This window comes from Bufo bufo, chromosome 6, assembly GCF_905171765.1.
Source record: "Bufo bufo chromosome 6, aBufBuf1.1, whole genome shotgun sequence".
NCBI classification, from domain to species: Eukaryota; Metazoa; Chordata; class Amphibia; order Anura; family Bufonidae; genus Bufo; species Bufo bufo.
The window spans coordinates 257,266,307-257,293,852 of record NC_053394.1 but is presented as its reverse complement, the minus strand read 5'-3'; the positions used below and the strand labels follow the sequence as shown (position 1 = coordinate 257,293,852).

Here is a 27,546-nt window from a genome sequence, read left to right as displayed (position 1 = left end):
GTGTTATTCTTAATTGGTGGTTATTTGCATTTTTTTTTGTGTCACTAATTGATGTAGAGCTCTCAGAGCACCTCCCGGCTTGCATTCTGCTCATGATGCCATATGGTTATTTACCAAAAGATCTATGCAGATGATTAGTCAGTGGCGTGCCTAGGGTGTTTAGCACCCGGGACAGGTCCTTTCTTTTGCAACTCCCCCCCCCCCCCCCCCCAATACTTTCAAAAAATTGTACCCCCTCACAGTAGTATTGCCCTCATTGTACAACCTTCACAGTAGTTTTGTACAGATGTGTGCCCCCTCACAGTAGTTATGCCCACACTGTGCCTTCTCACAGTAGTTATGCCCACATTGTGCCCCCCTCACAGTAGTTATACCCTCTCTGTGCCCCCTTCACAGTTATAATCCCCATTGTGCCCCCTTGCAGTAATAATCCCCATTGTGCACCCTTCATGGTAATAATCCCCATTGTGCCACCTTAATAGTAGTTATGCGCACTGTGCTAGTAATACCCTCTTTGCCCCTCCATAGTAGAAATCCCCATTGTGCCCCCTTCAAAGTAATAATGCCCACTGAGCCCCCTTCACAGTAATAATGCCCTCTGTGCCCCCTTCATTGTAGTAATGCCCTCTGGCTCTGTGCCCCCTTCATTGTAGAAATGCCCATTGTGCCCCTTCACATTAGTAATGCCCTCTGTGCCCCCTCCATAGTAACAAAGTCCTCTGTGCCCCCTTCATAGTAATGAAGTGCTCTGTGCCCCCTCTCCATAGTAATAAAACCCTCTGTGCCCCCTCTGTAAAAAAAAAACAACAACACAGTAACTACTCACCTTGTCCAGCTCCTGAAGCTCACATACCTCGCTTCTCCGGAGGCACAGATCGCTCTGCAGCACTATGTGGGCGAAGCTTATGCAGATTTCAGGGCTGCAGGCTCCGCCCACACAGGCTGGCAGCGCGATCTGTGCCTGCAGGCTGAATATTGGAGCAGGGATAAGTCTTCCTGCTTCACCATTCTGTGCGCCGCTGGCCTGAAGGAGGGGAGGAGTGCGGGGAGCTGAGCGGTGAGTGACAGGACCACAGTTCCCAGCGCTCCAGCAATGAGCGCTTCCATCTGTATTGATGGAAGTGCTCATTGCTTCTGGCACTCCCCTGAGAGGCGACACCCAGGGCGGACGGCCCCCCAAGCCCCCCCTCCCTTAGTATGCCACTGTGATTAGTCCCTCTCTCTGGTAGATATCATAGGATCCTGTGTTGATGGTTGATGGTGACTACATTGTGCAGGTGATCAGGGTATAATATTATGTGGAAGCAAGCCAGGAGAACACAGAGATCTCTGCATCATGGCATGTCAGGTACTAAGATGTAGTACATCAGGTAAGATGTTGATGCCTCCACGCTGTACTCACATCTGTAAGTATAGCAGGAGTCTGTGAAAATGACAGAATTGCATAAGAGAAAATAGAATTTCTACCACACTTTTAAGTGATTATTATGTTCTGAAATGTTTGATTGACGTCCATACTTGGATAGTTCTAGGATGATCTGAATATAATTCCCACTGTACAAATGTTGGTTTAAGCTGACATCTTTATTAAAATCAAAATCATGAGAATAAGCAGAATGACTAGTCTGAAAATATAATATGACAAACATATGCGTAGAAATACGTGTAAAATAAATCTGCATATGTTTTCTATAAACATCATGCTTTTAAGCCAACAGAAATTATAGTGCATTTTAATCATACACTATTGCGCATCTAAAACATGCCAGTGGGCTGAAAAATTGTATAGACGAATGTCACGGGCATATGATTATTTTTCTACTGAAATACAGTACTTCCTACCTAGCAATTAGCCCTAAAATATTTTCAAAATAACTTACAGTAAAAGTAAAGTAACTTACTGTAAAAATACCTCAATCTTTATAATTGTATTGCCTGTTATAATATTCTAGAACTACAAATAGGTTGCTTAAAAATGTACATTTTATGTTGCTTGTATAGTGCCAACATATTTTGCAGTACTGTATAAAGTCTGTCACCATTTACATCAGTCCCTGTCTTGGCAATTTAATTTCCTTTATTTTACACACTCGGTCCCTAAAGAACAGCATAGCGCAGATGTCGAACAGACAATAACTGACCCCAATTCCCAGCATTCCTAAAGGGAATTTCCAGGTTATAGATATTGATGACCTATCCTCAGGATAGGTCATTAAAGGGGTTGTCTGGCCATATATATTGATGACCTATCCATAGGGTACGTCATCAATATCTGATCAGCGGGTGTCCAACACCTGACATCCTGGCCGATCAGCTGTATGAAGAGGAGGCGGCACTCCATGTGAGTGCCGCTTCATGTTCATTGCACTGCACTTTGTCACAGAGGTACAGTGTAATGATGAGTACTCCCTCCAATTTATTTATTTTATGCACTTATATAGCAATGCTATATTCCACAGTGCTTTACAGACATTATCGTCAAGCTGTCCCCAATGGGGCTCACAATCTAAGTTCCCTATTAGTATGTAATTGGAGTGTGGGAGGAAACTGGAGCACCCGGAGGAAACCCACGCAAACATGGGGAGAAGATACAAACTCCATGCAGATGTTGTCTTTGGTCGCATTCAAAACCAGGACCCCAGTGCTGCAAGGCACTAGTGCTAACCACTGAGCCACCGTGCTGCTGTGGAACTAGTACTTGTAATTACACTACACTGCCGCTCCACAGGAGATGACCCACAGTGTAATGATGAGAAAGCTGCACTTGCATGGAACGCCGTCTCCTCTTAACAACTGATAAGCGGGAGTGACTGGTGTTGAACCCCCGTCGATCTGATATTGATGACCTATCCTGAGGATAGAAACAAAGGTGCAGGAGCAGCACTTAATGGTCCGTCCTTGTTGTAGGGAGTTGCAACAGCCCCGCACCAGCCGCGGATCCAATAAGCCAGAGAATACGTGAAAATCAAACAGCGGTGGCAGCATCTCCTATTATTCCATCTTTATTAGAGCTTCACAGCATACAAAAAAATCAGCAACGTTTCGGCTGTACAACAGCCTTTGTCAAGCCTTGACAAAGGCTGTTGTACAGCTGAAACGTTGCAGATTTTTTTATATGCTGTGAAGCTCTAATAAAGATGGAATCATGGGAGATGCTGCCACCGCTGTTTGATTTTCACCTATCCTGAGGATAGGTCATTAATATGTAGAGCCAGACAACCGCTTTTAATATCAGATTACTGGAGGTCTGACAGCCGATTCCCCCGCTGATCAGCTTTTTGAAGAGGCTGTGATGCTTGTGCGATCACTGCTTCCTCTTCAATCTCTACATTGCAGTGACGTGCAATGTGATTACAGCTTCTTCTCCCATTCACTTGAATAGGATGTACAGCTATAATGTAGACGGCGTGCAGTTAAACATTGAAGAGGCTGTGGCGCTTGTGCGACCACTGTTCCTCTTCAAACAGCTGATCGGCAGAGCCAGATTTTGGATAGGCAATCATTATAAGGAAATCAGATTGCTTTTGCAATTTCTGTAATTCCCATTCATTTCATTGTAAAGTCACCTTACATGCTTGGAAAACCTCATAGAAAGCACCTTTTCTATTGAACTATGTTGAGATTTACAGCCTAAAATAGACCTCTTCTTTGGGCATACTGCATTCAAGACACTTTCAACTATTTAACTTTTTTTTAAACATTGTCTATCTTAGCACAATATCCTGAGTTAACCTTCATATTTAATGTAAGTGTAAATGAGGGCAGACACCAGAATTTTTACAGACATGTAACATCCTCTGTTAAACATGAACGTTTTATGAGGAGAGGAAACACTGCAGATACAACCATTAGGCGCCTGTACAACATGGAAGCTGCTGTGACAGGCGAGTCCCATTGGGAAGGGGAGTTTGTACAATAAATGTATAAGAGGCTGTAGCACGTCTTTTGAAATGTTCCTATAATGACTATATTGCTATTTAAAAGATAAGGGACAAACAAAATAGGAAAACCTTAAGTGGCGACATGGTCTTTAAGTTGCATGCAACGCTGGCCAGATGTTCTTCTACAGAAGCCGAGGACAGTTTCAAAGGGAATGTCCCGTGATGCCATTTTTATTGCTGTAGGAGTTGTAATCTGTTCATTGCATGTTTATATTTTTATAGCTGGTTAAACCCTTTGATAACACGCCAGATCTGACTTATCAAAGTAGGACACAAAATTTTTATTTTTCACTATTGAGCATCACATTGGAAACATCATAGAAAGATAAACAGAATTTCCCATTCTATTCCGAGCCATTTGATGAATCATCATTTACTGTAGTTGCAGCTATTTCACATAATGGTGGCTACAGGCATGTATTTAATTAGGGGGAAGGGAGCCAGAAAAAATAAACTGACCAAATAAATATATTTAGATAATCATTGGCTGCAGAGAAAGAATAAAAGAGACACAACATAGTAATTTAATGCGAAACATATAATCTTGTTGAATCAGTGCAGTGTCTTCTTTCTACTTACCAGTTCTTTAAACTGAAAGCTTTTCTCCTTGAGACAAATGTTGGGATATTGTGGAATGGCATCCAAAGCATAATTGCCGGATATCAGCTATCACTGATTAATTAAAAGCAAACTTTAGTGTACTAATTAACTTTGCAGGATAACAAGCTGAACTGGATAGATAAAGGTCTTTTTTCAGCCTTACAAACTATATACTAGATGGCAGGGGCGTAGCTATAGGGAATGCAGAGGTAGCAGTCACTACCGGGCCCAGGACCCTGAGAAGGCCCAAAGACCCTTGTGCCGAATAAGAAGACACTGGTATTATAGAAAGTGCATGCTGGTCAAGTTACACCTCTGGCTGGAGGAAAAGGGTTAGGTCAAGAATTTGGCAAGGTGGGGGGGGGTGCCGTTTCAATTTTTGCATCAGGCAGCATGAAGGCTATGTGCTCCCCTGCCCCCTGGCCACAAAGCAGTGAGGGAAAGGTGGCCCAAGCTGAACTCTAGCACCAGGGCCCATGAGCCTTTAGCTACACCCCTGCTAGATGGTCTTCTGTATACTAGATGGTCTGCCAACAGATTCGTCCAGCATTAATCTAGTGTGTTTAATCTCGTCTACTTCTGTTGTTCCTGCCTACTTGTATTGCCCCTACCTTCTGTCAATTTGGATCCACCTACAACATGGGGCTACTTTTAGGTTGCTTTCCAGGACTACTTTAATTTCTCAGTCTGCTCCTGTCTGTAACCATGGTCCCTAAGATTGACTTTCTGTATTGTACATGCTAACAAGTGTGAGCACTAGTTAACATGTACTGTTACTTAAGCTGTTTTGACATCCAACCATACAACCTCTGAAAATAGCTACAAGCTTTGATCACCACATTATGATTTAAGCCAAAACAGATTTTGGTGCATTGTAAATTATACTGTATGTTATTTTTTTAATCCTTTAATGTTTTACCATTACACATTTCTCCTTCATTTTTCAAATCCATGCATATTTTTAGCCTGTATTTTTGATGATTTTTCCTTTCCTTTAATATATAGTCTGAAATCAGGTAATTCTAAATCCTGAATTGTTTTAGGCATTGGCATGCCGAGCCTATGCATTTCACAGAAAATGATCCCCCATATTACAAATACAATTTCTTCCTCCTAAAAGAGCGCATGTGTTTAAACCTCCTAGACCATGGCCTGGTTGTTAATGTAGTGGTAATGTCAGAACGTAGGTTCACTTTCTCATATGGATTTGAGCTTGGAAAAATATTTCATTAATAAACCAGCCTGTATACTTATTGTGGCTCTTAGTGATGAAGCTCAACCTAGCATATCTAACATTTTCCGGTATGTTCTTACGATCCCCTTATCCTGCCCTACCTGATCACATTTCATGGTAAGTTTGCTTTCCATGTTCTCCAATACTGGATTTTTCTTTGTTTATGCTCATCATAAACATTATTAAATCTATTATAGGAATGTGCCCAGCAAAGTTGCATGGAAATCTTAACCATATGGCCAGTTCCTATATTGCTTGGAATTTTACTTAATATACTTAAAATGATTTCTTTTGAAGATTTTATTAAATACTTCATTTTGAATACATGTTTGCTCCATAATTGCCAAAATTCCTAGTCTTGGGACATTGTTAATTTACACTGCAGCTCTGAATAGCTCAAGCCGTACACATAAAAGAGGACCTGCTGTTTTCATTTTGATGTACATCTTTTCTCAAATCAAGTATGTACCATATGTTGTAAAAAAAAATATCCCATTCTACAGACCTTTTAGAAATTGGTATACTATCTGCTGCATTTACAATGCACCAAAAATCCATGTCTCAGTAACTGTAAACCGGATTTGTCATCAAACTATGATGCTCTACATAAGAGCATCAACATTGTGGGAATGCACTGGACACATAATTATGGATTTGTTGTTATGATTGGAGCATTCCCCTCACTTCTTGCCATGTCCCTCTCACCTCCCAGAGGTAAATGATGGCTGACTACCTTATATCTGCAATAGTCCATCAATGACTACAGGGATCCCTCCTCTCATGAATACACCAGACTTGTATCTAAAGGTGGCTTTACACTGACCAATTGTCGGGCAGATTATCAGGGATGAATGTTCATACAAACGCTCGTTCCCATCATTCTGCCCATGGAAGGTGCCATTGGGACTCTGCTGCCCAGAAGCAATTAATCTGTATGAGAATGAGCTATAGTGGTAGCCATCACTCATCCCCATATAGTGAAGGGGATTGCTGCCTGACCAGTAAGTATTAGGAAGAATGCTTCTTTCCTGACATCTGCCTGCGTCATTAGGCCATGTAAATCTGCCTTAAGTGTCTGATGTATTCTTTGATTGCTCTTATTAGGCAAACATCACACAAGATTTTGTGCCATTTCGGCTAATAGGAGAGTGGGCATGTCCTTATATATGCTGTTCTTACATAGTCTAGCACCATCTGATGGCTGGTCCACTTTAATGTAGTATAGTAGCCACTTTGCCCATGGATACTAAAAGTTTTGGGAGTGACTCAGACTTTGTGACTTTAGCCTTGGGTGTTATCTTTGGAGCTAAAGTGCAAATGTAATATCATCGTTATGTTCCATCAACACCTTGGAGCACAAGGAGTTAGGGGCTTCAGTGTTGCCACCCAGCTCTTGCTTATTCCTTTGGTAGAAAATCTGAGTATATTCAGATGTTGCCTGCTGGATATAACATATAAAACCCAACATGGAGCCCAAATAATATACTGTATACACATGCAATGGAAAATGTTTTCTTTAATGAAGATTACAATTACTATAATAATGTGTCTCCACCCAGGAAAGCATATTTCAGTCCAAATATTGGAATAAATAGACAAAAAATAATATTTTCTACCTTGTCCCGTAAGCTTTTGGTGTGCTTAAAAAAAGCATTACCAAAAATGTCTACAAATGGTAATTAACAGAATTCATGTTAAAGTTCCTTGTGTCATTTCCATTGATTATCAGGGAGATAAAGGTGGTCTTGGGATGCCAGGACGGACGGTGAGTTTAATTCTTCACTTATTTGTGTGCAAAAGCTTTTAAGCCGTAGAAACAAATTGGAGACATGTAAGGGAGGGCTGGCAATGTTTAGCCTTGGGGGATATAGTAAGTGAGGCGCATAATGAAGAAGCATCCTTTAACAGGTTTACAGTAGTTTACTTTTAAGGGAAGGAATGCAGAGATAGAAGTCCATACTGAGCCGGCAGTAATGTCCTGATTATCATGGCTCTACTTATTTCTTTTTTTTTTTTTTGCCTTAAAGAAAATGCTGATGGGTGATCACTGCTTTGGGCCATACAACAAAGTGAAAGGCTATTTAACAATAATGATACTATATTCAGTCCTTGTTCAAAGCTTACCAATGGACTGAAATGTTGCTGTTTCATTAAGGTCAACCCACATCTGGAAAACTAGACATGCCAGGGGCACTTGCCCTCCTGCCCCCTTGCCAGCCCTTCCTTGCCTTTATTATGCATGCGGAAAGTGCTTTTGTTCACCGTGGGTTTGTGGCTCCTGGAATTTCACTTGAATAATGCTACCATACAAAACCTAAGTGTTACATATAAGTCTTTGAAAAAAAACGCTGACATTTTTATATGACTAGTAATTGGAAATGTAACGCTTATCTTAGCTGCCGCTTTAGAACCAGCTGTTTTCTTTAGCAGCATGTAATATATGTCCCTAAGTAAGGCAACCTGCTGAACTGCATTAAGGTTAATTTACTGGTCTGAATCCTGTAGTCACAACGAGGAAATTAAGACCCATATCAAAATCTCTTTTCTTCCTTGGGAACGAGGGAATACATGTTGACTTTTCCTTATTACTGGTGTCGTGAACTTTTATAGAGAGTTAGAGATATAGACAGAGATTGGGGATCCTACTGCTAAAGAAAGCAGATTGATTTCCTGTTGAACATGAGAAAATTAATGTGAAGAAATTGTTAGTTTTTCCAGCCAGTCATCAAATTTATATTTATACCAGAGTAGTTTCCCATTTTTTTTTAAATAAGCTTGTTTGTTCTGTATTTTACAGCAATCTGAAAAATGTTCCAATTCTCCTATTTCAAAATAGCTTCATCACTTATTCAGTTCATAATTAAAGTTATATGTTTACTAGATTTTTTGTATAGAGGAAGGATGGCACCATATGCAGCCCTTCTAAGCCTTCACAAACTAAATTTCATACAATCAAGATTTTTTGCTTGGGCATCGAAAGCTTTTCATAAACGTATTGCTTTTTGTTAGCAATCAAAACTATTTTACATTTGTTAATGATAATCAACCATTAACCTTATAATAATTTGATATGTAAAATAGTTCTAAATTAAGGAACATAATTTTTCTACTGTCACCTATAGATCACTATAGGTCACTACAGACTAAAGTTCAGGATGCCTCGATATTGTTCATATTGATCTTGACATCAAATCATATATAATACTTATTGTAGAGATGACAATCTTTATATCTGTGGTCAGCCAAACAACTACAGTCTAAATATTTCCCACACCTTCCTGCCAAGCACCAAATGCTTGTTTGGTGGATGGCTATTCCTCCTGACGCTCCCACCTCACGCCTGTGTTTTTATTGGGGAGAGGGGAGACTGGTGGTAGCCTAACTCCCTTGAGAAGAAAGGAGCATGTTGAAATCCAATATGCCTGGCCCCTTTTCCCCCAAAAATCTGCTGACAAGGGATAGACTAGATGCCTTGATACTAGCGATGAGCAAATTGATTTGTTAGAATCCAAATTCAAACCTAATTTTTTTTTCAACTATTTTTAAGTGTTCAGCCAACATTAATCTAACGTCTATGGCCAGGCTAATGCATGTCCATCTAATTCTACCCAGGCCTTCAATTGTAAGGATTGCTTGTCCACACCTTTTTTATTTTGGATTATTGCTTTATTGTGTGGTTTTGTGTACAAGTTTGCATGAAGTGAACTGTTAGTAATAGATGTTGCATGTATGCAATGTTGGTCATTCTTATATACATATTCGGTAAAGCTTCCTACTAGAGATGAGCAAATCGATTCCTTCATCAACAAGAGTTCTTCACTTGCGAGAGGCTTTCCTTGAAGATGCAACCCCGGTCTCTTGATTTACAGGGCTGGCTCTGACAATTCTGTGCCTGCACCACTGCTCTGAATAGCATTGCATGCGCAGAGACTCTGCTTATGCTTCAGGAGCAGTGCCTGTTTATGTACCGCCACCCAGAAGTGTAGAGGCACATGCACTATTGCTGCACCAGCAGCAGAAGCAGAGCCTCTGTGCTTGCGCCACTACTCGGAGCAGATTGTCAGAACTGGGCGAGATATCAAGCCCTGTCAATCAAGCAGCAGGAACAGCTTCTTCGGCAGTGAGGACATCCCCTTGCAGGTGAAGAACTAATCGATTTGTAGGAATCTATTTGCTCATCTCTAATTCCTACACAATATCAGTCTTATAGATATTAAAATTCACTAATTACAGCATTCTATGCTGTTAAATTGGGAAAAAAGTGATGATATGGCTATTCTAACTTTCTTATTAGGATGCCTTAAAATGTTGCCAGTTCTATGTATGTCATCAACTTTAAATAAAGTTGTGTTTTTTTTTAAAACTGTACTTTAGTCACTGCCAAAAAATGTGCATGCCAAACGTATAGAGCCATGTTTTTTTTTGTGAAAAAAATTGATTTTAGCCTCTACATCAGAGCAAACTGGTCGACTAAAAGCAAGAAACTGTACAAATCCATGACTTCCCACTGTTCTACAGAATTTGTCACTGTGTTATTGCCAGCATCATGTCAGGATCATGCAGATATTGGCAATGGTTACAGGCCTGTCAAGTCTTAGTTAATTGGAGCTAATTACTGTTCTTAGTACAGCTAATCCGTCACCTGCATTACATCAGTTTAAGTTGATAAACATGTATTTATTCACAAAAAACAGACCAGTCTTTTTCATATGGGTTTTATGTAATGAATACAAGGAATAGGTCACTAGATATCATGCCAGAAGCACGGTGACTAGGGGGTCACATCTGTATCACACATTGCTGTGTTGGGTGTCCACATCATGGCTTTATGACACACGAAAGTGGTCTAATGTCGATGATACATAGGCTAACACCGGTTCAATCTCTGTGAAGCTCACCTTTCTTTTCTTTCTACTTCTCTTAACTCTTACGATCCTGCCTTATTACATGGGACTGTGTTTGATGTAAATGATCCAGGGAATAAAGGGTCATCCTGGCGAGAAGGTGAGTCAGCTCCGCCTTTCTACAAAATACCCCCTAACCACATGTGTAGCCATCTGGAAACTGTTTACATGAAGCAAAAACAGCAAAATGACTCCTCTTTTGAGTTTCTGTTTCCCAACTTCCATGTCTGTAGATAAAAGACCCTGCTGCACATAATAACTCCCATCCTAAGACTGTGCTATTTAGGATTAATTACTACACTTAATGCTTAGTACCAGTACACCACCATGGCGCTAGCAACCACATGGCCAAGTGTTCGCCTGTGTTGAAATTATAGCCTCGTAAACACCCACAGAAGTGATAAAAACTTTATACTGACCAGGAATCTTCACCACAAAGGCCATGTGTGGTTGTTCATATAAATTGGACATAGTATTCCATTGCATCCAAATAGAAACAGCTCAGCATTTTGTGAAAATGGTCTAAATGTATTCCTTTCTCTCAGCTAAGCTACAAAACACAAGTGCTGTGAAGTGAAATGTAATTTGCAAAGGTATTATGCTGATGATGTGCTGTAGACATGTGGGGACTAATATGACATGAAGGTGGAATGGATAAACACAGTCTATCAGTGGTAATAATTTAGAGAAACGGGACTTGTATGTTGTATTTACTCTTGAAGATGTTTTACTGGTTTAACTCAATTAAAAATGGAGTTCTGAATTGTTACTACTGATATACCATGACCTGGATGAATGAGAACCTTCATAAACACAAAACACAATAGAATATATAGAAATAAAATGCATTCAGAAACAAGTGTAGTGAACCACCCATCAGAAGATAATTTAAAAAGTACAAAAATGAAAATAAGAAGTAAAAAATTTTGCACTCTCCGTGAACTGAAGTGAGATAAATGTATCATGCGTAACTTATAGTGCCAGTAATGGCATGGTGTGTTGACAGTTCCAGTTGACAGATGTTTATCACTATAATACTTGGTTTGCCCTTATCTATGAATAAAAAGAACCGGACAGTGATTGGGGAGAGCAGAGTTTTTGCATAATAGATGCAATTTAGCTTTAAATGGGTTGTTCACCCTTGGGGACCTTTTCTGCAGACCTTCCTGAGTGTTGCCTGTCCCCCTGTGGGAATCATACCTGATCCCTACCATTGAGTTCTTTCTCCATCACTTCCCCTCATGCACCACTAGTTTCTGATCTCCCCACATTAATGAATGGCTGCAGCAGTGATGTGTCCTCCATGCGTCATTTCACTGGATCACACTTCACTGCTGAGGCCACTCATTGGCTGCAGTGACCACGTGACCCACATCAAACTGGATTTTGACACAGGTAGACTCAAGACCTGCGGTGCCTGAGCGGGAACAAAGAAGACGGAACCCAGCTGTGGGGATCAGGTAAGTATGATTACCACCGTACGCCTGACCATGCAGTGAAATCTGCAGAAAAAGGCTTCAAGTGTGAGCAAACCCTTTAAGACCGTGACTATGCAACAACATGAAGATCACAATGTCGTACAGCAACATCACATTTTATGATTAATAATGGGGTAGCAATACACATACAGAAAAGCGGAACAGCACCTCCAGAGACAATCACAGGTGCAAGCTACCAGGCAACAATGTAGAAAAACAAAAAAAGTAGCAGCACACTACTGAATGCACTAAGACTGTGTGAACAGGTGAATGTGTAAACAGGGTCAAATACATGACTCCAATACTTACTATTAAGCAGGGAAGAAGCTCTTAGCGCATATTATTGATCAAAAATATGTCAGGCCCATCTACCAGACGTCAAGGTAGCTTCTTATCAGATGGGACCTACTCTAACATGGAGTGTCCAGCTCCATTGTTACTCTGGGGTAGCAATACGACGCATTACATGCTGCAAAAAATGCAACACTATTGGATTTTAGGTCGCAGTCTGCATGTGATTTTGCCATTTTAGACCACAAATGCAAATTGCATTTAACTGTGACTTGCCTGTGACTTTATTGCAACGTAGTTCTAAAATATTGCAGCGTAGTTCTAAAATAGTTGCATGACAGCAAGTTGCAGACAAGTCATGCAAATGCTTTGGTCTAACGAAATTGATTAGTTTAGAATCAATTCACTCATCTCTACAAAAATATTGTCCTGAAAATTGGTTTAGTATATAAGGGGTTAATATGGCAATTTTTGTATTTGATATATAAAATAAAACGTGAATGGTAGGCTAAGCTGCCGTCTAAGTGGGGATGTGACTTTACACACAGCCAGATCTGGTAGTGGGAAGATACAGCTGCACTGCTCTAAGCCAAATCCTTTCAATGAAAACCAAAAAACATTTACATGTTTGTAGACTGTTTCCCATTTCCTAAATGTGTCAACACATGTTAGTGCTCAACAGCAACATTCATCAATGCCAATAATAATGGCCTGGGCTATGTTCCTTTGTCCAAAATAGCTTTTTTTTCCAGGAAGTCAGAAGGATTCAGTTGGGTTACATATCAAATCTAGACTGGAGGGATAGCTGAACCACAAGACTATGATGTTGGGATGAATAGTGAAATGAGAATAGACATGTAATCATCACTTATATATCAGTATATGTCAGTCACCAAGATTTATTTTCCCATATAACATAACTGATATTACTAATATATGAGTACATTGCTGGGAATATATAGGTAATATATAAAGTATACCCAAAAATAATCAGAACTAATATCTAATACTAGAACATCTAATTATGCTTATTTTTATATGAAATGGTAAAGGGTTTGAATTTTTTTTTTTTTTAAATAAACAAATAAATAGTTTAATGCCCTCTATAAGATAGTCATAGATTTGCTTAGATTCAGAAGTAGGGCCAAACATTCAAGTAGAGATGGATCTCTCCTCTCACTGCCAGCAGTTACATACAAAGGTTTTTCCTTTGAAGTAATATTTTATTTTAAAAAAACTAGACATTAAGCCCGTTACAATAACGGGCGCTAGAACAGTAGTGCCAGCTGTTCAGGATGACAGAAGACTGCACAGAAGGGTGGATGTGGCCTCTCACCTCTCACCGCCACTCACAAAGAGACTGCAGCGAGCAGGTGAGATCATTAGCTCCAGAGACGGGTACTTGGGGAGCCCTGACAATGCAGCACACACAGTCCCCTCCCCCCAAGTTACGTGGCCCTTTATTTCCAGACAGCTCTGCACGTCGGGCGCTCTACCCCCTGTACACACCGGGTGCGCAGGTATGGACGGTGCAGGCGGTGTCTGTGCATGTGTGCTGATTGGCCGGCGCACAGTGCATGCACACTTAAATAGGCACACACGCACGGGGACAGCGCAGGCACAAAGGGCTTTTATTATTATATATACAGTTGCAAGAAAAAGTATGTGAACCCTTTGGAATGATATGGATTTCTACACAAATTGGTCATAAAATGTGATCTGATCTTCATCTAAGTCACAACAATAGACAATCACAGTCTGCTTAAGCTAATAACACACAAATAATTAAATGTTACCATGTTTTTATTGAACACACCATGTAAACATTCACAGTGCAGGTGGAAAAAGTATGTGAACCCTTGGATTTAATAACTGGTTGAATCTCCTTTGGCAGCAATAACTTCAACCAAACGTTGTAGTTGCAGATCAGACGTGCACAACAATCAGGAGTAATTCTTGACCATTCCTCTTTACAGAACTGTTTCAGTTCAGCGATAATTGGGTTGAGGTCAGGACTCTGACTGGGCCACTCCAGAAGGTGTATTTTCTTCTATTTATTAAGCCATTCTGTTGTTGATTTACTTCTATGCTTTGGGTCGTTGTCCTGTTGCAACACCCATCTTCTGTTGAGCTTCAGCTAGTGGACAGATAAGTTCTCCTGCAAAATGTCTTGATAAACTTGGGAATTTATTTTTCCTTTGATGATAGCAATCCGTCCAGGCCCTGATGCAGCAAAGCAGCCCCAAACCATGATGCCCCCACCACCATACTTCACAGTTGGGATGAGGTTTTGATGTTGGTGTGCTGTGCCTCTTTTTCTCCACACATAGTTTTGTGTGTTACTTCCAAACAACTTAACTTTGGTTTCATCTGTCCACAGAATATTTTGCCAGTACTGCTGTGGAACATCCAGGTGCTCTTGTGCAAACTGTAAACGTGCAGCAATGTTTTTTTTGGACAGCAGTGGCTTCCTCTGTGGTATCCTCCCATGAAATCCATTCTTGTTTAGTGTTTTACGTATCGTAGATTCACTAACAGGGATGTTAGCATATGCCAGAGACTTTTGTAAGTCTTTAGCTGACACTCTAGGATTCTTCTTCACCTCATTGAGCAGTCTGCGCTGTGCTTTTGCAGTCATCTTTACAGGACGGACACTCCATTTATAGACCATATGTCTGACCGTGGACTGATAAACAGCAAGGCTTATGGAGATACTTTTATAACCCTTTCCAGCTTTATGCAAGTCAACAATTCTTAATTGTAGGTCTTCTGAGAGCTCTTTTGTGTGAGGCATCATTCACATCAGGCAATGCTTCTTGTGAAAAGCATACCCAGAACTGGTGTGTGTTTTTTATAGGGCAGGTCAGCTGTAACCATCACGTCCAATCACATCTCATTGATTGGACTCCAGTTGGCTGACTCCTCACTCGAATTAGCTCTTAGAGATGTCATTAGTCTAGGGGTTCACATACTTTTATACTTTTTCCACCTGCACTGTGAATGTTTACATGGTGTGTTCAATAAAAACATGGTAACATTTAATTCTTTGTGTGTTATTAGTTTAAGCAGACTGTGATTGACTATTGTTGTGACTAAGATGAGGATCAGATCACATTTTATGACCAATTTGTGCAGAAATCCATATCATTCCAAAGGGTTCACATACTTTTTCTTGCAACTGTATATATATATCCTCTGTATACAGGGGCCGGTGTGAATGTATCCTGGGGCCACAGCCAGCGATGGCTGTATATATATATATATATATATATATATATATATATATTTATATCCTCTGTATACAGAGAACACACAGCAGTGACCAGGCAGAGATCAGCGCTGCACACTCACTTCCAGTGTCTCCCACTCACACTGAGCTCAGAACCCACCGCCTACCTGCTGCTCTAGCTGCACCGCCCGTGATAAAGCCTCATACTGCTTACCTCTGCCCCTCATATCACATGACTGTAGTGTTATCTCAGGTCTTTCAGCACCACTTCTTTTCTTCACTGCCGAGGTCCGCCCCCTTTTCCACTGGTAGCATCTCGCTTATAACCGGAGCGGCAGTGAAGCGCACTGATGTGGGAGGTCCGGGCGGCTGTGTGGTGTGCTGCGATTCTATTGGCCGGCGCGCCACGCATTTAACATCGGCACACACGCACGGACACATCTCAGGCACAGAGGGATTTTATTATAGAGGATAAATTACCGTAAAAAGTTGAAAAGCTAATATTTAGCTTTTCTTATACAGCACCAACATATCCTGCACTGCGGCACATACATTATCCCAAACATCAGTTCAGTATCTGTCCTCAGTGAGGCTCACAATCTAATTTCTCTATCTTAGATGTACAGTACAGACCAAAAGTTTGGACACACCTTCTCATTCAAAGAGTTTTCTTTATTTTCATGACTATGAAGGCATCCAAACTATGAATTAACACATGTAGAATTATATACATAACAAACAAGTGTGAAACAACTGAAAATATGTCATATTCTAGGTTCTTCAAAGTAGCCACCTTTTGCTTTGATTAGTGATTTTCACACTCTTGGCATTCTCTTGATGAGCTTCAAGAGGTAGTCCCCTGAAATGGTCTTCCAACAGTCTTGAAGGAGTTCCCAGAGATGCTTAGCACTTGTTGGCCCTTTTGCCTTCACTCTGCGGTCCAGCTCACCCCAAACCATCTCGATTGAGTTCAGGTCCGGTGACTGTGGAGGCCAGGTCATCTGGCGCAGCACCCAATCACTCTCCTTCATGGTCAAATAGCCCTTACTTTCAAAGTTTTCCCAATTTTTCGGCTAACTGACTGACCTTAATTTCTTAAAGTAATGATGGCCACTCGTTTTTCTTTACTTTGCTTTTTTCTTGCCATAATACAAATTCTAACAGTCTATTCAGTAGGACTATCAGCTGTGTATCCACCTGACTTCTCCTCAACGCAACTGATGGTCCCAACCCCATTTATAAGGCAAGAAATCCCACTTATTAAACCTGACAGGGCACACCTGTGAAGTGAAAACCATTTCAGGGAACTACCTCTTGAAGCTCATCAAGAGGATGCCAAGAGTGTGCAAAGCAGTAATCAAAGCAAAAGGTGGCTACTTTGAAGAACCTAGAATATGACATATTTTCAGTTGTTTTCATAAAGAAAACTCTTTGAATGAGAAGGTGTGTCCAAACTTTTGGTCTGTACTGTATGTATGCAACCTACATCTCATCTCATAAATAAGTAACTTATCAATAAGTTTTGGAGTGTGAAAAATAAAAGGAGTAACTACAAGAAACCTACACAAACATATGGAGGACACACAAGCTCCATGTAAATGTTGCCCTAAGGCTATGCTCACATATGCGGCACAAACTCTTATAGTCTGTTCCGCCGCAGGAAAAGACTACCAGAGTTTACCACATCTGGGATAGTCGAATAGTGCCATGAACCGCTGGATCCTCACTGACTAAATAAATGCCGGAAAGCAGCTAGAAAAATACCACTGCGTGCAACAGTATTTGTCCGAATGCTGGCATTATAGTCAATGGGAATCCTGCAGTGCACGGCAGCATCTGGCTATGCCAGATACAATAGACTCTGCTAATCTGTTCCTCTGCCGAAACAGCGTACTGCATACTGTATGTGAACCTATCATTAGTTTAACTTGAGCACCTGGATACCAGTGGTGCAAGATGACAGTGCTAACCACAGATCCACTTAGCTATTATTCTTCCCATGATCTTGAGTTACACATTCATAGTTTCATTTACAATTCTGCAGACAGTCTGAGCTAACTTCTTGCAGGTTCTGCAATGTGGTAGATAAAGAGTTTTCACTAGACACTGTACAGTAGTCTTATGTACCAAGAGTTCTCATAGAGACAGATCTGTCCTCACAATGCCAACAGAATTCTGCATACATTGTTGAAAGTGAATGGTCTATAAGAGAATTTGTGATCAGAGACAGAGAGACACCCCATATTCAGCACGAGTGCCAATGGCCCATTATATAAAAGTTATAGTACAAGCTACTAAACTGCAGGCAGTACTAATTTTCAGTTCACCAAAGAACTTGGTACACTAATGAGGAATTTGCTAGAGAACTACAAGGGAGTTATTCAGGGGTATAACAAGTAAACATGGGTCTCCATAGAAAAAAAAATATATAAAAATTTTTGAATATGGCCCAGTTCAACAAAACTTGAAATTATATTTTGACCTCCACTCTGTCCCCTGTGCCTCGTTGTCTGGATCTCCCAGTGTTCTACATTAATTTTCCCACTTTCCATCATCCACAGTTATCGCTAACTTCATCTTCCCTTTGAGTGGCTATAGCCTCCCGTAGTTACAGGGCCTCATAGCAGCTCCTAAAGTCTGCTTTATACATTTTTGATCCTACTTGCACAACATTTTTGCAACATTTTCCATTTTTACTCCACCCCTGTTTTGAATAGTTGGTGTAAAGTGTGATTAGCCTGTCAAGCTGATTTAAAGTATCGCTGCCATTCCATTTATTTTTCTGATGTGTACAGTAGTGTGATAAAGTGTTTTACTGTATATACTTTAGAAAACAGCCTCTAAAATGTTCCCTTAGCGACCCTCTAACAGAGTGTGGCTAAAGAAATTCTGTCTTCAGTGCTCTGCTGAACACTGAAGATGGGTACCTGTAAGATGCAGGGGCATGCTTCGTAGCCTGCCTCACGACGTCCTGCCACAGCCACTGCCTCCCTATATCTGCCTTGCATGTCTAATTTGTTTGACTAAAAATTTAATTTTATATGTTCCATACTGCATTTTATCTGCTGCCAGCACTGATCGCTAGCATCAACGCTGCCTTCTATCTTCCTAGCATGTTTTTTCATGCTGGGAGGTAGGGAGAGGACCGGGCTGTAGCAGTTATCTTTAAAGCTAAGTATACAGGAACATAGTACACTCACTGTTAGCGTTAATCATTCGAGCCCCAGTCAACTTAATATCTTGTCAGCACAGAGATTAGTGGGTCTGCAGCAATCAGTACAAATAGTAAGTGTATAATGTTCCTGTATACTTACCGTCGGTGTTGATGGCTGCAGCTCTGCTCCTCTCCCTATCTTACCAGCGCCAACCAGAGCGGCACTGGGAAGATAGAGAGGAGCGCAGCTGCCAGCTATCAGCGCTGGCAGCAAATGAATTGCATTAGGCAGAATTTAACCTTAGTTTGTAGGGAAAAGAGTCTGGGGAAGAGGCAGAGAGAGTAGAAGCAGGCTGAGAAGTCTGCCACTGTAATTTACAATTATCCACCTTCAACATGAGGAAAACTCTGAAGAATAATTTCCTTAACCACACTCTGTTAGAGGGTTGCTGAAGGAACAATTTAGATAATTTTTGTATAATAAAATTTAACATAATTCCCTAATAAAGTATATTAGAAAACCACTTTAGATCACTGTCTCTACACATAAAAAAAGAAATGAAATGACAGTTAAGCCAGATTTATCTTCTGCAAAGTTTTGCAAATTCTCAAAAATTGTTGCAATCTTACTCTAGTAAAGGGCTGGTGTAGAAAGTGAATAACATACAAAGAAGGAAATCAAAAAGAGCGGGCGGCACTGCTCGGTCACTCCTCACGCGATGGGACGTCCTCCGATACCCAGTCACACACAGTGTTAGTGGTGCTCAGCCAAAAGACCAGACAACTTGCGTAACTCTTGATTGTAGAAAATAAAAGTAGACGGCACTCACCACTGTCAGAAGTTTTTTCTTTATTCCTCCATATAGGCACAAACATACATAGGGCTGGGCCCCAGCCATATGTATGTTTGTACCTCTATGGAGGAATAAAGAAGAAACTTCTGACAGTGGTGAGTGCCGTCTACTTTTATTTTCTACAATCAAGAGTTTAGAAAGTGAATAATATCTCTAAACAGAAGACCATATTCTTCAAACGTGAGACATCTAAAAAACTTTGCAGCACATGCAGACTCCTGCAAATTGACTTTACAAATTCCCCTTATGATAAATCTCTCCCATGGAGCTGGTTTATGGTGTGCACTTTGGTCTGCAAATTAGCTGTTGGAAAGCAAAGGGCTTATATACAGTTTTTTCACAGGTCCATCACTCTCTGGCTATAGCTCAGATATTCAATTTTGTATGTAGATTAAACCTAGATCTCAATGATCCTCATAATAAGAAATTAAAATAAAATTTACTGTAAGATTAATTTGTTTATTCTAAAACCAAAAAATCCTGTGCCTTGGGTGTGTTTAAGATCCACATATGATCAACTAGAGTCACAAGAAAATGACATGAGTTGTTATTGCTTACACTTAAATCAAAAGCCGTATGGTTTGTCTTAGACAATAAATCTGTGAAACCACATCCTGATGATGTCTTCCCTCTTATGTATATGGAATGCTTAGCTTTATATACAGTCAGTTCTGTTCAGGTTTCTAAGTGCCAGAATGAAAATGTATGAGAGATTACAGATGTGACCCTTGTCATTGACTGCCATTGAGTAAGCATTAACTTACATCCCATGGAAATACTGTCAGATGTTCGGATTGACTGTGATAGTTTGCATTGTGCACATGTTGCCACGGGGTCTATGAAAGAATCTGTATTGTCTGCTAGTTTAGCAATGTCACCCAATCATGCAGACATTTCCGTGAGTTGCTCTACAAACCTTTTGGGTCTTTTTCCATTGGTGTGCAGATAAATGTTCTAACATATGATAGGTCTTGGTGTAATCTCATTTTTTAGCTTGATCATAAATTCAGGAGAACAATGTTAAAGGGAACCTGTCACATTGAACATGACATGTAATCTGCAGGCAACATGTTACAGAACAGGGGAGCAGGGTGGATTGATAGACAGTTTTTAAAGAAAACTGGTAACTTCTTTTTTTAAATCCCAGGTTTTTCTATGGTTGAATCCAATAGGTGGTCCTACTCATTGGTAGCCATCTCTGTATGAATGATCATAGGACTGCCCACTGGACTCCTAAGCTAAGAAAGCTCCTTGATTTTTCTATGCTTAAAAGTCCAGTGGACAGTCCTATTATAATACTGACAGTCATCTCTGTATCCGTGGTCATAGGACTGCCCATTAGGCTCCTATACATAGAAAGAGCACAGATTTTAATCAATAAGTTACAAGTTATGCTAAATGTTTTCTCGCAAAACTATAAACCAAATCTATTAGGATACTCCTGCTCTTTACTATGGTAGATTAAACAGCATATTATTATTATTTATTGCAAAGAACATTATCGGGGGCAGACTGACCATAGACCCTACAGGGAACTTTCCTGGTGAGCTGTTGCCCAGAGGGCCATTTGAGCGTTCCTTACAGTTTATGGCAGGGTACATGATGATCTGCCCCTCTCAGCATAATTAATGCCAGGAGCATCAGGTACTTATGCACTTGGCTGACAGATGCAGGTGCCCTGAATTCAACTATATTGCCATTCACAGATGGAGATACAGATGAATACTGCGGCTGGGTGGCAGTATTTTGTTCTGCACTGAGGTATTTGGTTCTGCTGGGGCAGTATTTCGTGCTGCAATATAGTATTTATTTTGTCTTTTCCTACATGTGTTGCCTACCTTCTGTCAATTTGGACCTGCCTATAACATGAGATCACTTTCAGTTTTTTTTTTCCAGTGCCAACTTACATTCCCATTCCACCCCTGAACATTATTCAGAAATTTAAGCTGCTCCAAATGCTGAGTATTTTGAGCCCATATAACCATAAATGGCACAATATACAGTGTTTGCTGTCTGTGGCAGGTCTATTTTATATCTAACTGAAAATATAGAGAAATAAAAGAGGCTGCAGCCTGCTGCTGGACCTGCAGGGCAACAGTAATGATTTCAACATTACTATCAGATTGTTCACACTTGGATGGAGCACATCCATAATATATTATATTGCAGAAAATTTCCAATTATGCAAAGTTCTAATATATTCGTTTAGGTTAATTGAATGTTGCAACAAACAACAAATTGAAATTGAGGAGCTATTAATGCATCAGCTAAATACTCATTTACCCAAGGTATCCAGGATACCAATTATTCCCAGCATTTGTAATATCTTCTGTGAGCAATTAAAAAAAATGAAAAGTTCTATAGTTATGAGTAGGGTTGAGCGAACCCGAACTACAAAGTTTGGGTTCGTACCGAACTTTGCGAGTTCAGGTACCTGGACCCGAATCCGGACTTTTTCACTGAAGTTTGGGTGCGGGTTCGGTGTTCGGGTGATTTTATTATTTTCCATTATAACATGGTTATAACAGAAAATAATAGCATTCTTAAGACAGAATGCTAAATAAAATGGCCATTGAGGGGTTAAAAAAATGAAAAAAATACTCACCTCATCCACTTGATCGCGCAGCCGGTATCATCTTCTTTCTGCAGGACCTGCAAAAGGACCAGCTATGATGTCACCACGCTCCCCACGTGGTGTGCATGGTGATATCATCGCAGGTCCTTTTGCAGGTCCTGCAGAGAGAAGAGGATACCGGCTGCGTGATCAAGTGGATGAGGTAATTTTTTAAAATTATTTTTAACCCCTCAATGGCCATTTTATTTAGCATTCTGTCTTAAGAATGTTATTTTTCCGTTATAACCATGTTATAATGGAAAATAATAAAGTGAAGTTCGGGTCCTCATTGACTTTTATGGGGTCAAGTTCGGGTCCCGAACCCGAACTTTGACCTAAAGTTCGACTGAACCCGGTGAACCCGAACTTCCACGGGTTCGCTCATCTAATAGCTGTGATTTCTAATATCCTGATGAAAATTCCTCCAAATTAGAATAAAATTCCACATATGATACTATGCGCATCATTATGGTTTTACTAAATCACATATCTATGGAAGATACGGAATTGAGATTGATGTCTGACAAAGCAGTGTACAGATATGTCCTTACTTACCTTTCAGAAAAATCACAAAAAGATAGCAGTGGAAAAACATCTGTATGTACAGTAGCATAGAGGCAACTCATGCCACTGCTATGGGGTTCCAAGAGTAGGGGACTCCACCTCCTGTCTTCTCCAGTAGGTGGAGGGAACTTAAACTGGACTGTCTCTTCATAAGGTAACATTAGCAAACAGCAAGGAAAGAACCAGACCAGGCTTCTACCAAATTTGTCACATATGATGGTATGAATGAACCCATCTTCTGATCTGCAAGATCCACATTCAACAAATTCCTTTCTTTACTTGTAAAGGCCTCTTTACAGTGCTCAATTGAGCAGATGATTATCGGGAAGGAAGTGTTTCTTCCCGACAATCTCTTGCTCATCAGTGAAGGAGCAACATGCAGCAATCTCCTCCATGGTATGAGGAGGAGCGATCGCTAACGCATCACTTGCCCCCATGCAGAATCATTGTTTGCCAGCAGCAGAGTGCTGTTTAGACTGCAGGATCTGCTTCCGGCAAACTATGATTGAGTTGACCGCACCAATGTTCCTGTGAAGGCTTATTTGGGATTATCTGCCCTATGCTCAGGGACTTTAATTCCATAACTAGTGTTGAGCGAGTTCTGCGTCCAAAGTTCGGGTTATCGAAGAATCCCGTTATGGATTCCGCTACCACGGACCATAACGGAATATGGAATCCATAACTGGATTCTTCGATACCCCAAACCCGAACTTTGGATGCAGAACTTAAAACACAAGTTCGCTCAACACTATCCATAACATTTTGTGCTTGTATGTGCTCTCTAATTGTATGTCATAACAGGTGTGTGCTCTGCGTATTTAAGGTTACAGTATGGTTTCTACATTGTGGCAGCTAATTGCTGTTTTTTGTATGACACAGATAACATATAGCTAGTCCCCTCCCAGGGTAGGAAAGATCTACAGGGACTGATATATAGTATCTCTGTTCTGCAATATGAAATCCTCATTATCCTTGGTTTCTTAAAGGGTTTTCACTAAAGAAAAATTATGTTAAAGAGTGATATAAAATTTATAGGATAACAGTTATAGAATTTTCTATTAATTGAATGATGCTCATTATCCTATTTTCCTTTCATTCCTTTGCTAACCGTCAAACTATTCCCCGGGCATTTTGCTCCCTGCACCTACTTAGACTGATGTATTGTCTGTCCTCTTTATCTCAGGTGGTTGTCTGCTCCTCTGTGTTGTCTCATCCTTATTCTTTCTGTCTGCTGTCTCTCTGCAGGGAGCATCGGGAGAATCGGGAATGTCTGTTATAGGACCCCGTGGCCCTCCTGTAAGTTTCTAGGTTCTGCAAGGCAATGCTGTACCAAGTGACATTAGGAGTTTCAACTTTTCGTATTTAAAGCTGTTTATTATTCACTTTCTGATTTTCAGGTTGTTCTACAGGACATGTTTAAAACTTTTAAACACAAGTTTATGTGTCTTATGGTGAATATAAAACATCAGCCACTCGATTGGAACCATTCAGCCTCTAAGTCATAATGGAATCACATGTAGGAGTCTCATCTGGTTTTGCAATAGTATTACGCAAAATGATAGACAGTCTAATCCCATCCTTCCCAATTTTTCCATTCAAGACGCTTAATTATGCACGGCCTGAGGGGGTAGTGCATGACAAAGAATAGTAAAGAGAGAAAACATACAATGCCTATTCAGATTCTAGGTACAAATCAATGAATCATTTTTTCCTTTACCATTGGAACCTGAGGGTAATGAGTTTACCTGGATATAAGTTAACTAGCAGAATTGTACTGGGTACTCAGGAATTCCATTTCAATACAACAATACTGATGGAGATCTTCTATGGATGCATTGCTAATAAGAATTTCAGTATGACAAGCTCTTACAGAATTGCATCATGATTTCTGACAATATTATATCTGAATAGGTTTATAGTAGAACATATCTAATTTTGCAAACTGCAACGTGAAGGAGAAATATAAAAAGCATAACTTTTTACCCTTATTCTATAGAGGACTATTAGGGGCTTAAATGCATTTAGGTGCTCTGAAACATTGACCCCCTCGACAACATTTGTCCTTGATTTGTTTTTTCAGTCTTGTGTATCCAAATCACCAACTACACATCAACTGTAACCATTAAAGATAGCGAATATGTAGAAATATGCTGTAGATTGCAATTAGGATCCATGTGATACTCCTCAGAAAAGGTTGGACTGGCAGGAGACTTTTATCACGAAAAACACTGGTAGACATGCAATATACACTATTTTTTTCTACTTATCTTATTAGGAGCAGTTGTAATTTTAGACTTTTAACTTCAATCATGCATAGTAAGGGGGCTTATATATAATGCTTTAAGTAGTGATCCCTTAAAAATATCTAACTTTAAAATCATAAAATATGCTTTTGATAATTGGATCAGGCTGCGCTTTTTGGAGATGTGACAGAAAATGCAACTGCCTCAAGGGCAAGACACAAGACCATTAAGAATTAGCTAGCAGACCTGTGTGAATAATGTGTGTATTGTGAACAGTAGGCAGCAAATCCCAGAGGAAGTCCTCCGCACTTACAGGCCTGTTACTGAAGCTTCCGTGCAGTTGAATCAAGGGACAATAAGTTGTTCCGTGCTTTATTAAGACATGTACTTCTACCTAAGTAGGAAAATAAGGATAGTTTACAGCTTTTGGCTGGCTTCCTCCTTTGCTGTTGGTCTTATAAACTTGATCATTTAGTATATTTTGTCATTAGTTCTTTATTTATTATGTGATTTATATCATTTTCTGTAGAATAAAAATTTAATTGGTGCTAAGGCAAGATTTATTCGTTGGTTTTGGCCACTGGCCACCTAGGACCGGCAGCTATTCATTTCATTCTGATATTAGTATGTACTTGGGGTTGTAAATTTAGTAAGAATACATTAGACAATATAGTAAATATTTCACTTTTAAATATGTCTTCATGTAAATGGATGAATATCGTGTTTTGGGATTTATTTGTAAGAAAGTGTTTGCAGGACTTTCTGGAGATAGTGTTTCCATGATCTGAAATGCTAAAGTATTAAGAGAAAACTGTTCACAAATATACTGAATCCAAAGATGAAATAATGCTTTATTAGCGAGCTGAAGGCTATGATCTCTCTGTAAATGGAAGCTGTTATTATCACAACATGGGGCTTAAGAAGAAAGAAGACAAATATAGTTCAATTTGGGTCCAGATTTTTCTTTTTACATTCATTAACAGCCAAGTCTTTAATCCTTCATGTAAGAGTCCTGAAAGTAAGGATAATCACAACTGCTTTGCAGAGTGCCCCATGACTTGGCAAATACACATCTCAATCATGTGAGTGGTAGAAGCACATGGCAGACACTAATTGTTATTTTTTTTTATGTTCCAAAAGGTGTTTACAGATTTAGAAAACCCATTTTCAAATGTACTATAAGGGAATTGTTTAGTTAATTGAAGGAGATCTCTCATCTATTAACCTAGTGGAAAATAGTTACAAAGGGTACCTGGAAAATCCAACATCTCTTTTATCCCATTGTGTAATGCTTCATTTCCCCTATGGTGGCGCAGCACAGATATTGAATGTCTTCTGCAAGGACCCCCACAGATTACACATTGGAGGTTGACTGCCATTCCAAGTAGCAGGATATTTTGTGATTAGCTTTTTCTTGAGGGACCCTCAAAAAAGAAACAGATTGTCTAAAATTAGAATTTGTAATATAACCTTTGGTGAAATTCAGCCCCAAGACTCTGGCTACAAATGAGGGATAGTTTGTTTTTATACCCCTATCCATAGATGTGTCTAAAGAGTACAAGTATTTAAAGGGGGAGCAGGATAGCATTCCTCCTTCCTGTTCCTGTGAGGCTGGTCAGCCACGATGGCATGTCACACACAGGATCACGTCATTACTGTCCATTGTTGAAGAATAGAGTTCATACTCTACAATATAGATAGTAGTGGAGCAATCCTTTGTATGATATTATGCATGATATGTATGATAAACGCTCACCAATGTGGAATATATGTGGGCGCTAGAGTGCAGTGTGTAGTGAGGACCTACCTTATTACCCCTCCTAGGCAGCTCTGTAAGTGGAGGCAACCCATCTTAGGCTGCTTTCACACTGGCATTTTGGCTTTCCGTTTGTGAGATCCGTTCAGGGCTCTCACAAGCGGTCCAAACGGATCAGTTTTGCCCTAATGCATTCTGAATGGAAAAGGATCTGCTCAGAATGCATCAATTTGCCTCTGTTCCGTCTCCATTCTGCTTTAGAGGCGGACACCAAAACGCTGCTTGCAGCATTTTGGTGTCCGTTTGACGAAACTGTGCCAAACGGATCTGTTCTGACACACAATATAAGTCAATGGGGACGGATCCGTTTTCTATGACACAATCTGGCACAATAGAAAATGGATCCGTCCTCCATTGACTTTCAATGGTGTTCAAGACCGATCCGTTTTGGCTATGTTACAGATACAAACGGATCCATTCTGAACTGATGCAGACAAATCCGTCTGTGCAGATTCATGACAGATCTGCACCAAACGCGAGTGTGAAAGTAGCCTTAATCATATTGTAAGATGAGTTGGTTGTGGGTGTTTTTCATAATTTCCTGAGAACTCTTTTAAGTTGTCAAAATACTGTAGATGAGCATGTCAGTCTCCAACTGAAGCCCACAATATCCCCTAAAAGAGA

The 27,546-nt window shown here is 40.1% G+C and overlaps 1 protein-coding gene across 14 annotated transcripts in view; it reads left to right on the top strand.

The window, feature by feature from the left end:
- Positions 1 to 27,546, top strand: part of COL13A1 (collagen type XIII alpha 1 chain) — a 263,539-nt gene that overhangs the window by 104,254 nt on the left and 131,739 nt on the right. For 7 of the 14 annotated variants that reach the window (XM_040436356.1, XM_040436360.1, XM_040436358.1 and 4 more), the window contains 3 exons: positions 7,505 to 7,540; positions 10,753 to 10,779; positions 24,109 to 24,159. The exons of 2 other annotated variants lie outside the window; for them this stretch is intronic. In XM_040436356.1, coding sequence (XP_040292290.1) covers positions 7,505 to 7,540; positions 10,753 to 10,779; positions 24,109 to 24,159 — 114 coding nt within the window. The remainder of the gene's footprint in view (positions 1 to 7,504; positions 7,541 to 10,752; positions 10,780 to 24,108; positions 24,160 to 27,546) is intronic. 5 more of the 14 variants (XM_040436362.1, XM_040436359.1, XM_040436354.1 and 2 more) reach the window with 4 other exon arrangements.